This window comes from Paralichthys olivaceus, chromosome 3 (genome assembly GCF_024713975.1).
Source record: "Paralichthys olivaceus isolate ysfri-2021 chromosome 3, ASM2471397v2, whole genome shotgun sequence".
In the NCBI taxonomy this organism is placed as follows: domain Eukaryota; kingdom Metazoa; phylum Chordata; class Actinopteri; order Pleuronectiformes; family Paralichthyidae; genus Paralichthys; species Paralichthys olivaceus.
Window position 1 is genome coordinate 9,236,101 of NC_091095.1, and position 13,178 is coordinate 9,249,278.

The 13,178-nt window shown below is 40.4% G+C and overlaps 1 protein-coding gene across 2 annotated transcripts in view; it reads left to right on the forward strand.

The window, feature by feature from the left end:
• Positions 1-115: 115 nt before the first annotated feature.
• The window catches only part of LOC109636553 (adhesion G protein-coupled receptor D2), an 81,854-nt gene continuing 68,791 nt past the window's right edge, over positions 116-13,178 (forward strand). For both annotated transcript variants that reach the window (XM_069521867.1, XM_069521866.1), the window contains exons 1-15: positions 116-615; positions 996-1,020; positions 2,413-2,637; positions 2,935-3,576; positions 6,677-6,865; positions 7,070-7,143; positions 7,418-7,717; positions 8,023-8,134; positions 8,528-8,674; positions 8,853-8,955; positions 9,098-9,209; positions 9,660-9,715; positions 9,991-10,117; positions 10,727-10,830; positions 12,507-12,609. In XM_069521867.1, coding sequence (XP_069377968.1) covers positions 430-615; positions 996-1,020; positions 2,413-2,637; positions 2,935-3,576; positions 6,677-6,865; positions 7,070-7,143; positions 7,418-7,717; positions 8,023-8,134; positions 8,528-8,674; positions 8,853-8,955; positions 9,098-9,209; positions 9,660-9,715; positions 9,991-10,117; positions 10,727-10,830; positions 12,507-12,609 — 2,505 coding nt within the window. In that variant the 5' untranslated portion in view covers positions 116-429. The remainder of the gene's footprint in view (positions 616-995; positions 1,021-2,412; positions 2,638-2,934; positions 3,577-6,676; positions 6,866-7,069; positions 7,144-7,417; positions 7,718-8,022; positions 8,135-8,527; positions 8,675-8,852; positions 8,956-9,097; positions 9,210-9,659; positions 9,716-9,990; positions 10,118-10,726; positions 10,831-12,506; positions 12,610-13,178) is intronic.

Here is a 13,178-nt window from a genome sequence, read left to right on the forward strand (position 1 = left end):
TTCACCCACCCCTCCATCGGCATAGCGGTGAGTAGATTTTTTAGGTGAATCATAAACATTAAAAAATGAAAAGACTGAGATGTCAAAGCAGCCTGTGATTCTGCAGCTGTGATACTCTGACCTGAGTCTTAAATTCCGTTCATCATGGTCTTAGAATCAAACTCGTGGAAACCTGCAGAACCCTTTATTCCCACTCGTCTGTGTGTTACATAATAATGGAAGCCTCTAGCTGGACCGGACCACTGGAATTCGCTCAAAGGGCCCTTGGAGGTCCTGGAACCGCACTTTTGTTGTCCCAGTGCAGGCTGCAGGTTTCCACCCACTCCTCCCTGCAGCCTCCTCCGCCTCATCCTCCCTCTCATGCTCTCAGGAGCTGGGGTCTGAGGAGGGAGCAGCTCGGAGGAAACCTCTCCCAGGAGCAGTCTGTGGATGCTGCGTTCACACGAGCTGCGCAACTGGAATGAGGAGACGCGCCAGAAAAAGTTTTTAACAAGACGCAGATTTCAGGTAAAGCGGATTTGTTTGCAGTGGGATGCTGCTGCTCTGCGTTCACAGCTGACGAGGATGAGATTTTCCAGGATGCACAGGTTGTTGTTGCCAAAGTTAGGCCTGCTTGTAAGTACACACTCTTTTATGTGTTTTATGTTTTATAGAAAAGTTAGCGAGGACACGTTTAGTCAGGGCAGCTGGGTCGAAAGCCTCTGAAGTTTTTTTCAATTTTAAAATCAAATGAAGAAGTGCCACTTGTTTGTGTGGAACATGGATGAATTATAATGTGACTAGTAGTAAATATGTACACAAAGCCCACAATAACACTACAGTGTTCAGGATATATATTGTTATTATGGGTTTTTCTTAGTTTGTATTAGGTGTGTTTCATAATGTCAGGAGATCATTCATGGTCGACACCTTTTTGTGTATTAAGCTAATTTACAAGTAAAGGAAACTTTGTTCTGTGGCTTCAACATTGAGCTAAACTTATATTTATATTTCAGGTTTGTTTTCACAGCTGTATCTCAGGTGAGTCCTTTTTTTTAAATGTCTTAAATGTCTCAATTATCACTTTTTCATTTAACCAAAGGTTAGAAGAAGAAGCTAACCTAGCTACCTCGCTATAAAACCACAACGAGCGCTCACTAAAGCGCTAACTAGCATGAATGCTAGAGTGCTTTAAAAGATTTGTCGTCCACTTTGTCACCGCGTTATATTGAAAACAAAAGAAACAAATGTAGCTGTAGTTCTCTAACGCTGCTTTCAGACTTGCATTGAACTCCGGACATTTTGCTCCGGACAGTTTCCTGAACTTTTCTTGACCCCAGGTAAAATGTTCGTAAAATGTCAGAGTGAGTTCTCGTGAAAACAGAGCAGGAAAACACGGCAAATGCGGAACTAGAAGAACAGAAATCTCTTGGATTGGAGGTGCTATACGTTTAGGAGACGACGAAGATGATGTCAACTCGTGAAGACAACGAGATTGGAGTGGAAATTATCATGTCTTGCGTGCTTTATGCTCCCTCTGGACATCTTCCTGTTGTTGTGAGCTCGTCTGACCCTGTGTTCTTCTTATGTGAAATGCAAAGTCTGGAGAAATTCCCAGGGCTCAGTCCACGTCTGAAAACAGCATTAGATACACGCACGTTTATATTTATATACTTTTCTGGACCCTCGTTGACATAATGCATTCCCCTTGCAGCCCCTTGTTCTGACCTCAACCTTCACAGCTAGTGAGTTTTTAAATGATCTCAATCCTTACACGAAACAGAATTTAAGCCAAATATGAACCTAAACTCAAAGTGAGGACCCGATAAATGTCCTCATTTCCCCAAACTGTCTGGCATAAGATTTGAGAGACAGAAAGTGGAATGGGGTTAAGGGTTATTTGGGATATTTCCACCACTATTTGGTTGGTGGCTGCATGTAAATTCACACTAAGTGCATTTCTAATCGGGTTAGCTGAATAAATCTCGATGTGTATGTAGCATGTGGCCTAAACATCACTCAGACTTCTATGGCAGTGATGAAAACACTTTAACACTTTACTTAAATTAACACATTAAACTGCCAACTTGGAATATTAATGACACCAACTTTATTTAGATTTGTCGTGCTCCTAATATCTGTTCATTTTAATCAATAGTGCTTTAAAACGCACTTTTGTTTGTATATTATTTTGTGCATTTCTGGAAATTGTATGTATGTGGGTACGAAAGTTTTTGTTGGAAACCAGAGTTGAGTTTTCTCCAGCTATCAGTGTCATTTTTATCTTAAAGCATTTAACTTGGGAAATGACACAACAAGCCCTAATTGATTCCACTACTAAAACTTGCATGTTATCAGAATTCAGCCTGAATTTTTACCTAAGCTGTCTGTCAGGTATCTCTGTTAATTTCTCAGTTTCTCTTCTTTGAACAGCCTTTACATTGGAATCCAGAACCTTGACCTATGATGAGTTCTATTATGAGTATGTGCCTGATCGCCTGCAGTGGAGCAGTGCAGGGGAAGTGTGTAACCAGCGATCTGGGGCCTTGGCTGCAGTCACCAACTCAGAAGAGAAACAAAACCTAACCAACTTCTTGAAGTCTCTGACAATCTCTGAACCTGTCTGGATTGACAGGAAAGTCTTGACTTATCTGACGAGTAGGTTCAGTGTGCCATTTGTTTACACTTATGTCAGCAGCCTTTCTTTTTGAATACTCGTCTCAATGTTTGTGTTGTCCAAGATGCATTTCTGTCTACTAGAATACAAAATAGGACTAATGATGCTGTTGTAAAACACTCCAAGCCACAGTGAATAGATGTTTTCCAAGTTTACAGTAGGAATAGGATGACAAAGTGGAATTTTATGATTAGGTTCCATCTTTTCCAAGAACTCTGCCAGGATTTTTCCTTCATAGTAATGCCTTTCTCTTCTCTCTTTGTGGGGTGAAACCAAAGGCTCTTCTGACACCCTGATTCTGGAGTTCAGCGGGCGCTCGGACAGAAAGCACGCCCGTCTCCTGCACAAGTTCTCCTCCATGGGTTCAGTGACTGTTTGCACCCGTCTACGCTTCGATCCCAACTGCTTTGGAATTTCTACCATCTTCTCTTATTCCATCCAGTCATATATTAATGAGTTCCAGCTCCGAGCGAACGTGATCCAGGGAAAGCCTGTGCAGCTGGCTCTGATGGTCCACGGCATTCATGGGCCTTACCAGGAAGCCTTTGACCATGACGACTCCTGGCACTCAGTTTGTGTTTATTGGACCCAGAATGGTGGACGCTGGGCACTGTATACTCATGACCTTGGATTCTTCCGGGGTGATGGCCTAAACAGCTCTGACAGCATTGGTCCTGATGGCCTTTTCATTATTGGACAAGAGCAGGACACGTTTGGGGGCTCATTTAAGAAGGATGAGTCATTCTCAGGGAGCATCACTGAGCTGCACATTTGGGATCGGGTACTGAATAGCAGCGAAATCTTAACCATGGAAAAAGAGTGCTCGCTCATTTCCTCTGGGCTGGTGTTCAAGTGGAGCAGAGCAGCCATGGAAATAGAGTCCTCCCTTACAAAGCGGTGGAGAGACAGCCCGTGTCAAGGTAAATTAGTCAAGATTCTGCATGGGGACTGTGGGAAACCTGAAGGGTTACACAAATCTAAACCAAAACAAGAAATTATAAAGTGAGTATAGGAATAGTTGATATTGCAAAAGACAGAAGAGATAAAGTTAAACGTGATTTTGTACATGTTTGCGGTTTGAAGCTAGAGCTGGGTGGGGTTGCTATGCAGAGAAACAATCACACTGAGAACGAGAGTCATTGTGAGCTATACACTTTTCAGCAACATGCCAAGATCTGAGCTCGCCTGATGTGTGAGCTCCACCCATATGGCTTTCCAGTAAAATGAAACCTGAATTAATCACATAAATAACGAGATCCAAATGTTCCCCGACGTTGTCCCATCTTCTTCGACATACAGTATATATATACAAATATATATGTGTATATAGTGTGTGTGTGTGTGTGTGTGTGTATATACACACACACACACACACACACACTCCTCTCATATCACTTTTCTGGCCCAATCGTGATGTAATTGTTGATTGGAACGTACATTTGGTCGAATATACACAGAATAACATGCCTTGACTACCAGTCTTAAACACGCTGATTGTTAGTTAACAGTTAGTTACCTTAGGGAATAGTAAGTTTGAAGTACACACAAAAACACAGTCAACAAAGGACAAGTAAATTGTAGTTGTTATACATTAAGACATGTGACACATTTTATAGCAAAATAGAAGATACAAATTAAATCTTTGATTGATTCTTTTTACTTTTTTCAAGTACTGCTTCAGACCAACTTAAAAGTGTAATATAGAGGTAATATCGCAGAATTATATTGTTTTAAAATGCTCAAAAATTAACTAAACTGTAATCAGAATGTGAAGAAATAACAGTTTTGACATTATATCTAATATCTCTATGTATTTTGTTGCTTAAAGATCTTTCCAAAATGCCACACTGTCTGGCGGCGATAGAATATACTGTATACTGCTCCTTGTTGTTTTCATGTAATCCTTAAATTGCTACTAGCGAATCCAGTCCTGGAACATGCAGGCAGCACAATCATGCTCAACCTGAATGGCAAGGACACAGAGAAAAAGGCTTGTAAAACTGGTTTTTGACAGTCACTGGGCCACTGATGACGAGGCCCACCAGGATTTGTCCCCGTATGCCTGAAGGCCAGTCCATCCTTGGCACTGGCCAGTTTGCATTTCCTTGAGTCTTATAATATGGGTGGACACCCCCCACTTTTTGGTAATTTGTTATGAGTGTAAATTTGACAGTCGGCCAATTCTTTCATATTGCCCATTTTAAGAGAATGTTCTGATCCAATGTTTCCAACAGCCGAGCTAGTTTATGGGAAACACTGTGATCTATAGCTACAATGTGCTAGTGTTTTAGAAAACAGGTGAACTGCCAAGTTCACCAATTTTATTATATTATATCATAAATTTGCCAACCTAACCCTCAGATTTATGTTCTCTCCAACACACAAATGCACCTGGCAATGCAAACCTGGCAGCTTTTCAGGTTAATCTGCACTTTCCATCGCATTACCAGCACTGAAATATGTGAAAAAACACTAAAGAACAATCACTGTGTGAAAACTGTGACAAACTGCTTATATTACATACGCTTATTGAATGTGCACATTTTTATACAATGCTGGAATTAATCAAAAACAGAAGCTTCTACGTAAATCCAGGAAAATATAAACACCAGGACTTGGTGTTGGCAGATACTTTGTTTTAAAAGTCTCAGATTGGGATCAGTTAAAAAGCTTCTTGAGGATATTCTGTATAATTTCTCTATTTGTTTCATTCTTTAGCAAACCTGCATACACACACACTGACAAACACACACTTGCTATTTTCCTTTCCAGTATTAGAAGTGTAATTAAAGTGAAGGAAAGAGGAAATCTGTCTCTTTGCTTCTCTCCCTACAGTTAACATGGGAGATCCAAGTTATAATTGGCAAATGTTAGAGCTCCCAACGGTTCTTGTAAATGTTTTGTAGCTCACGTCACTCTGAATCCCACCCTTAAAAACAAACTTCTCTAGCTCTGACATCATGCTCCCCAGTGAGCATTGAGGCTCCAAAACTCTGACTCCCCCCACCTGAATCTAAGGATTGCACACTTGTACTCCTCCAGTATAACTATAAGTGACAGTAGGGGGATTCATCTACCAGTCTTTTAAAAATGAACTTGAGCCAGGGTAGTGCATCATCCTCTCCCTCATCAGACCAGTTCAGTCATACGCTTCACTACTACTGCAGGTGTACTGTCATATGGTCCTTTCAACTGCTTGTCTTTTCATCATCAGCACCTGTTAAAGTGTCCTCGACCAAGACCAACATTCTGTTATTTGTTTGCTTATAAATGTCAGCGTAATGCTTAAAACTGCACCAGGGGGCGCATTCAATGTCAAAACAATTTGCACCATTTTTCACCTGGCAAAGCAAAACTGGCAGCTTTTCAGGTTTGTCTGCACTTCCCACTGCATTACCAGCACAGGGATATAAGAAAGAAACACTAAAGAACAATCATCGTGTGAATACTGTGACAAACTACGGTTTTCCAGGTTGAACAACATGTTTGCTTGAAACGTGTGCAGTGGGTTTCGAGGTATGTTTTCTCTCGCTTGGTGGGTGCGTTTGAGGTGTATACACACTGCATTAGAAAGACACAATGGATTCTGAAGGTCTCATCAAATGTGCCAGCTGGTGCTTGGTGTTTGCGTCAATTGAATATGTTGGAAGCAGCTATTCCAGGCGCCGATTGTAGAGACTGAAACATCAGGCATATTTTGTATTGAACAGAGTTTTCAGAGTTTTCTTCCACAATAACCCCAAGTATGGCCTCCTCAGCTGCCATCGTTGCAAGGCTTCCATATCACAACAGATGTCGACGTACGACCGATAATATTTGTAAAACATTTTTGTACGTTTTTGTCCTGGCTTATCACAGCCTAACTTTAAAAAATAAAAACAGAAGTAAGAAAGTGAAGTTTATTCCACGTAAATATTTTACTAGTGATACTGCTTTAGTTTTATGTTGACATGATGATCATATATCTTGAAATATCTTGAAATATATATATATATATATATATATTTTTTTCTTCACCAGGTAACTTCACTGTGTTATCGCATCCGCTCTTGGAGGATGGAAATTCTCTAGAGAATCAAACATTCCCCTTTGAGTTGTTCCACAGTTCTCAGTCTGATGTGGAGTGTGGCATCTTTGACCCTGTTATGGAGGACTGGAGGCTGACCAAGTGCGACTCAATCAGAGGGGCTGTCTGCCAGTTTAGGAAAGGTAATACTGTAAATCACATCAGTTGACGTTACCTAATTTTATCCTTATCGTAATGTGGTGATCTGATTTTGTAATTTATCAAATAGAATAGTAAAGGTCACATTTACATAATTGTTAAAAAATAATATGTGATAGTCTCTAAGGCTGTCATCTTGCTGTAATTGTTTGCATTGTGTTGCATTATAGTTGTCTCTGTCTATGCAGAAGTGCTGGAGGTTTTCAGTTTACCGAAGACACCATTCTTCAGCAAACTCGGCAAGAATCCTCTGACTAAACACGTGAGTTGTCAGTTTTCGTCTGTAGCAGATCATCACTTGACTGGTGCAGTAAGAGTTTGTGTGATTTTGCTGCAGAGGCATCTCAACTACTGAGAGTAGCACAGAGCACACTGACATGGTAATGATCTAAAAGGATGATTTCTTAGCTTTTCAGCAACAAAAAAACTTAATCTCAGAGGGGATTCTGAGGTGTGTAGACAGATAACTGGCAACATGATGTTGTAACCACCTTTTCCACAGACTAATACAGTTGGAACACATCATTTCTTCTCAGGTGATTGAGGAGCTGAGCATCAACACTTCCTGGGGCAGAGATCTGACCTCGCTGCAGCAGCTGTCGCAGGTCGTCCTGCAAACCGTGGAGGCCGGTGACCCAAACGTCCTCTCCTCCAGTGACGTCCTCTTCCTCTCCCAGATGATTGAGATTGACCTAACTGCAGCAGCTAGTACTCACTCAGCTGGACATGATGCAGCAGAGGTCATGGTCTCCATTACTACGAACTATGTGAAGGCAGCAAGTGTGATGCTGGAGCCCAGCATGGCCACACAGTGGATGGGTCTGACGGAGGATGGGGTGAGGGAGTGACCTGTTTTAATTTGTCTCTGTCAAAAAAAAGATTCTCTTTGTTACAATTGATAACTGATTTGCTTATAATATTTTTAATTCATGATACCAGCTAATATCTTCTCTGGGAAATAGTTGGCACTAAACCGCTGCATGATGAAATCCCATTTACAACTTAAATTCAGCCAAACCCCATCTTTTTTCAGGGATGAGGTAACATTTCTTGGTCTCAATTATTAAACCAGGAAAGTCTTCCTTTCTCCTCTATGAATCTCACTCTGACTAATTGTTGTTGGTGTGTATTTCCTCTACAGGTCAGCGTGGGGCCATTTACTATTGTAAAGAGCATTGACGGTCTCACCGAAGCTCTTGCAGACATGTTGTCTGCTGAGAGAAGAGGCTTCACTCTTTCTACCAAGAACATCGGTAAAATAAACATCTTAAAAACATCAAGGAAAATATCACTTAGGTTCAAATACAGGAGGCACAAAAAGTATTGAACGTAGGATGGTAGAATATTTTATTTGCAATATTTTCTGACACATTTAACTTGACTCTTGTTGTGATGTTTCTGGAGATTGCATCAGTGTCTATTGTATATTTGTCTTTAGTCTATTCTGTTGTAAGTTTGTTGCACTACTTTATCTCCTAGTGTTTACAGTGGTTACAGAATCCAGGGAAATACACTGATGAGTCCAACATGGATTATATTATTATTATTACCCAAACCATTAATAGAACTACATTTCTACTTTTATTGTCAATCTGTCTTAATTGTTGTGGTTGTGTATTGTTGTCCTCTGCTATCGTTGCTGCCAGATGTGTTCATGAAATGGCAAAAGCTAACTGAAGATCACGATCGTCAAGTCTTCAAACCATCTGTCGTCAGCTCCAGCACCACGAGCAGCAGTGGTCAGGATGAGCTGATGATCCCTGACACTGAGCTCCAGAGGATACATACCCTTGGTAGGAAGCATGTGCACAAAACCACACACACATTCACTCACACGAAAAACAGAATACACATTACATTTGTATTGCTTGACTTGTATTGAGTGTGACTGTGAGATGCTGCTGCAACTGAAGTGATGCTCACTAGGGATAAAAATAAAGCTGTTGTGCTTCTCCTTCTATTTCTAATTAGGAAATGAGGAAGTGGTGTTTATTCATACCCACTACAGCCATCTGAGTGAGATTGAGTCTGGAGCACAGGAACCTCCAGTGAGTCAGCAAGAGAAAAATCAAAGGTTGGTTGTGGACGCTTTTGATACTTCATTCATTCTTCATTCTGAAGGAGTAAAGATATTTGGACCCTTAGTTTGTTTTGTTTCAATTATTAATAACCGTTATGTTTTAGGGCATGTGAATGATGAACATTATCCTTTTCAGAGTGCCCTCAGGTCACCTGGCTTCTGCTGTCATATCAGCTTCCATTCGTGATCCCTCCAAGGCCCAAACCATCCCTGTGGCTGTCCAGTACACCCTCTCTTCATCGCACGTGGTACGGTGTAAATATTTGAACATCTTGACTCATCTGATCAAATCTAGTCTCATCTGGGCAGCTCTTGTTGGCAGTTGGCAAGTGATAAAAAGCAATGTTTGAGGTTTAAAGGTCCTAATTTGAGACTGCAACTTTTGAAAATGGTTGAGATGAACTCTGCTGTTTTGTTGTTTTGAAAATTCCACAAGTGGAATAAGTGAAATTCCCTCTGATGATAGACATTTTTTTTGCATCTTGTATGAGAACAGCAGTTGAGTCATACTTGATTTGTTGCCCTTTGTTAAACTCACCAAATAAAGCCTGTCACCGCAAAGGAATTTTCCTCTCCCAGCCAACAACATGTGACTTTTATCCAATGTCGCTGTTGGCTGGTCCGAGTCCAGTGCCATATATTAAGAAACAGACTGAAAGAGAAGGAAAACAAGTGTAAACACATGTGTCTGTTTCTAGGTGGAGTATTCACAGAGAGTATCTCCTGTTTGTGCCTTTTGGAATTTCAGCTTGATGTAAGTTTGACCAACACCATCCACGTCACAAGTCACATAACCAGACGAATGAATGTGTTATTGCAATAGAGCTGTAGTCTGTTGGGCTAAGGTTGGTCTTTAAATGTGTTTAAATGTGTCTGTTATCTCAAATACAACAATTTATTATAAACAATGCACACATGTATCACAGATAGATATCCAGCCCATCTTTATATTCAAACCTAAACGTCTCCGCTCTATGAAATGAATTGATGACTTTGTGTGTGTCTGTGCTTGTGTATTGTGCTCCGCAGGCACACTCATACCACTAGCTGGTCCAGTGTTGGCTGCAGGGTGACCTATGCTGGCTCTGGTGTCACTTCCTGTCTATGTAACCACACCACCAATTTTGCAGTGTTGATGAATTACCTGGAGTCGAAGGTAACTCATGAGATGATTTATGATGTGGTGCTTTAAATCACACACACTGACGTAGAGGTTGCTTGAGGGGAAATTTAAACTGTATGTTTGAAAGTCAAACCTCAAATTTAAATTGTGATAAACATAATGGGGACTTATTCATTTTCTATACTATATTATGAGTATAGTACTGATCACATAAGGTAGTTTTTCTATTTGCCATATGTAGTACTGATTTGCTTCCAAATACATTTTGCTGATGTGAAATCTTAATCCAAGTTGAGAACTTTAACCCCTAAAATTGTGGCTGTGGTTTTCAGTACACTATATTATCCAGCAGGTGGCAGTCCTAGTGTGTCTATGTTGTTGAAGAATGCATTGGAACTGTTCTTTTGATCCAAAGTACATAATCATGGTAAAATAAGCACAAAAGAAACAACCGCAGATTGTTGAACAGCACATTTGGTTTTTAGGAATTTTTTTTGTGTCCTTGAGAAAGGGTCCTGTGGATCAAACCTGTGATTTTTCAGATATGGTGCGGCTGCTGATTAACCACTTGTCCACTCTTCTTTTTTTTTTACTGTTTTTCTCTCACTCTTTCCCACAACTGCTGTCCCCGTCTAATCCCAGTGGACTCCTGAGGAAGAGCTTATTTTAACCAAGCTGACATTCATCGGCTCTGGTGCGTCTCTGTGTGCGCTCGTGGTGACCTTGATGCTGTTCACTGTGCTGGAGTGAGTAGCTGATCTTCCCGTTCCATTTACCTGCGATGCTAAAATAGATACCTGGTTTCTGAAACACTACACACAACTCGACTTTAGCCCTGTTGTTAGCGACACAATGGTTATATATCAACAGGCCCTTGTTGTTAATTAAAATCAGAGGTAGTGTTGTAAGAAAAATGATTACACCATATATTTTATATGATAGTGGTGTATTCGATTTGTGTGTTGTAGCATTAAGTAAAGAGGTTGTGGCTGTGGTTTTGTCAACACTCCTTTTCACTGATGCACAAGTAAGAAACTAAAAAAATGGCAATACAACTTTTTGGCTCAGTAGCTGCTCGTGATCTGTACCTAAGGCTCGTATGAGTATTGACCAGTGCTAATGCAGTAATTACTGCTGTCTACATGTGAGTCCACTCTGAAGGTTTATGGCGGCATTCTGCAGCTGTTAATTAACATTAGGGTCACTGAGGGATCACAGTCAGCTGGAGAGGAGCTGCCCTCGCGATTTATGACTGTCCTGAAATCAGAGAGCGCAGCCATGCATTACACACACACACACACACACACACACACACACACACACACACACACACACACTCTGTGGTATGATGATATACATGCACATCAATACACATAGCACACCCACACAGCACAAAGCGGAGCATACGTGTCCACAGATGCATGCATGATCACACGTGAAATTATGGTGGTCGCAAGCAATGATGCAGATATGAAATAAGTCTAAATAGGCCGAGGCCATCAGGAGGTAATGAAAAGCTCTTCAGTTGATTTACCTCTTTAAACCAGTTTAACATGTGTCATTTATGCTTCGTGAACACGCTGAAATGGAAACATTCAACATATTGATGCCGTCTAAATACAGTATGTGTTTGTTTCTAGAGATTGTGTAATGTATAAGAATGGTATGTGTGTCATATACATTCTGGTCTCCATTACTGTATTGAATTCTGAATTTAAATTTACAAGGAAACCCTCTGGACAACTAGAAAGGCGCCTGGAGAGCATATACATCCACCAACATCCCATATTGCAATGTTTAAGAAAGTGGAAATAAAATCCTGGATCCACCCGTTTGTCCAAATCCGCTCCAGATTGTTACTCTTTGGGTCATGCCCCACCAATTCACAAAATGTCATGGAAATCCGTTCACTAGTTTTTGCATTCCTGCTGACAGATGGACAAACAAATGAAAATATTACTTCCTTGGAGGACATAACAAACTTAAACTGTTGTTGCCAAACTGCAAACATGTTAAAAGTTTTGCGCCTCTTTAGACCAACAATAGAATTAAAAAAGAAAGAAATGAAAAATGCAGACCGGTCCGAACTGATGCAGCAGCACTATCAACAGGATGTAAAATTTTGAATGAGTAGAAACCATAAACTGATTCAGAGCTAAGAGTCAGGTCATTTTACAGCCTTGGATATTAGTGAAACTGTGGCTGAGTCAGTGCTGAGTAAAATGTCTCAATCAGCTCAAGGCTTAACTGTGAGTAAATACAGCTCAGATAATCTCAGTATAAAATGTCCCATTCACATGGAGTTGTGGCCATACTGTCAAGATTCTACTGTCCTCTAAAATGTATTATTTATTGACTAACAGTTGTTTTATACGAGATCTATCTAAAAAGAAACATTATCCCTGTGTCTCTCTTTCCACAGTATCCCCAAATCTGATAGGACGTCCATTCACAAGAACCTGTTCATTGCTCTGATCTGTGCCCAGGTGATTCTGCTGTGCAGCAGCTCAGCCATTCACAACAAGGTACAACTGAAACGTCTGCTTTCAAACTAACAATGCATAGGATTTAAAGCCGGTTCACCAAAGGTTAAGCTGCGGATAAATGACGACGACTCATTTCATGACGGTTCATGCTAGATTCTGTCAAACCTCGATAGAAGAATAGATTCAGCCGGATATTGAAAATGAGAGCAACTCTACAAAAATAATTTTATTTTTTAAACACAGGGAAACTTGTTCTTAAGTAAAGGTTCAAACATTGTTGTACTAGAAATTTATATTTAACATTAGAAAAAATTGCTTTAAATATTATAATATTTCTGATACTCATGTCTTCACTATCCATGACAAAGTACAATGTTTACATAGCCACTGTAGAAGATGATATTTAAAGATTATACGTTCCTGTGTTCAACTCCTATTATTATCCCACATCACTGTCTTATTTATAGCAGCCTTAATGAGATTTGAAATCTGAGACCACACTGAGGTTCCTAGGAAAACAAATGTTTAGGCATTCGATGTGACATAGGTGACCACTGCTGTCGCATCCATCAGGCAAAGCACAGTCTGTGGTCACTCAATGACCTGTA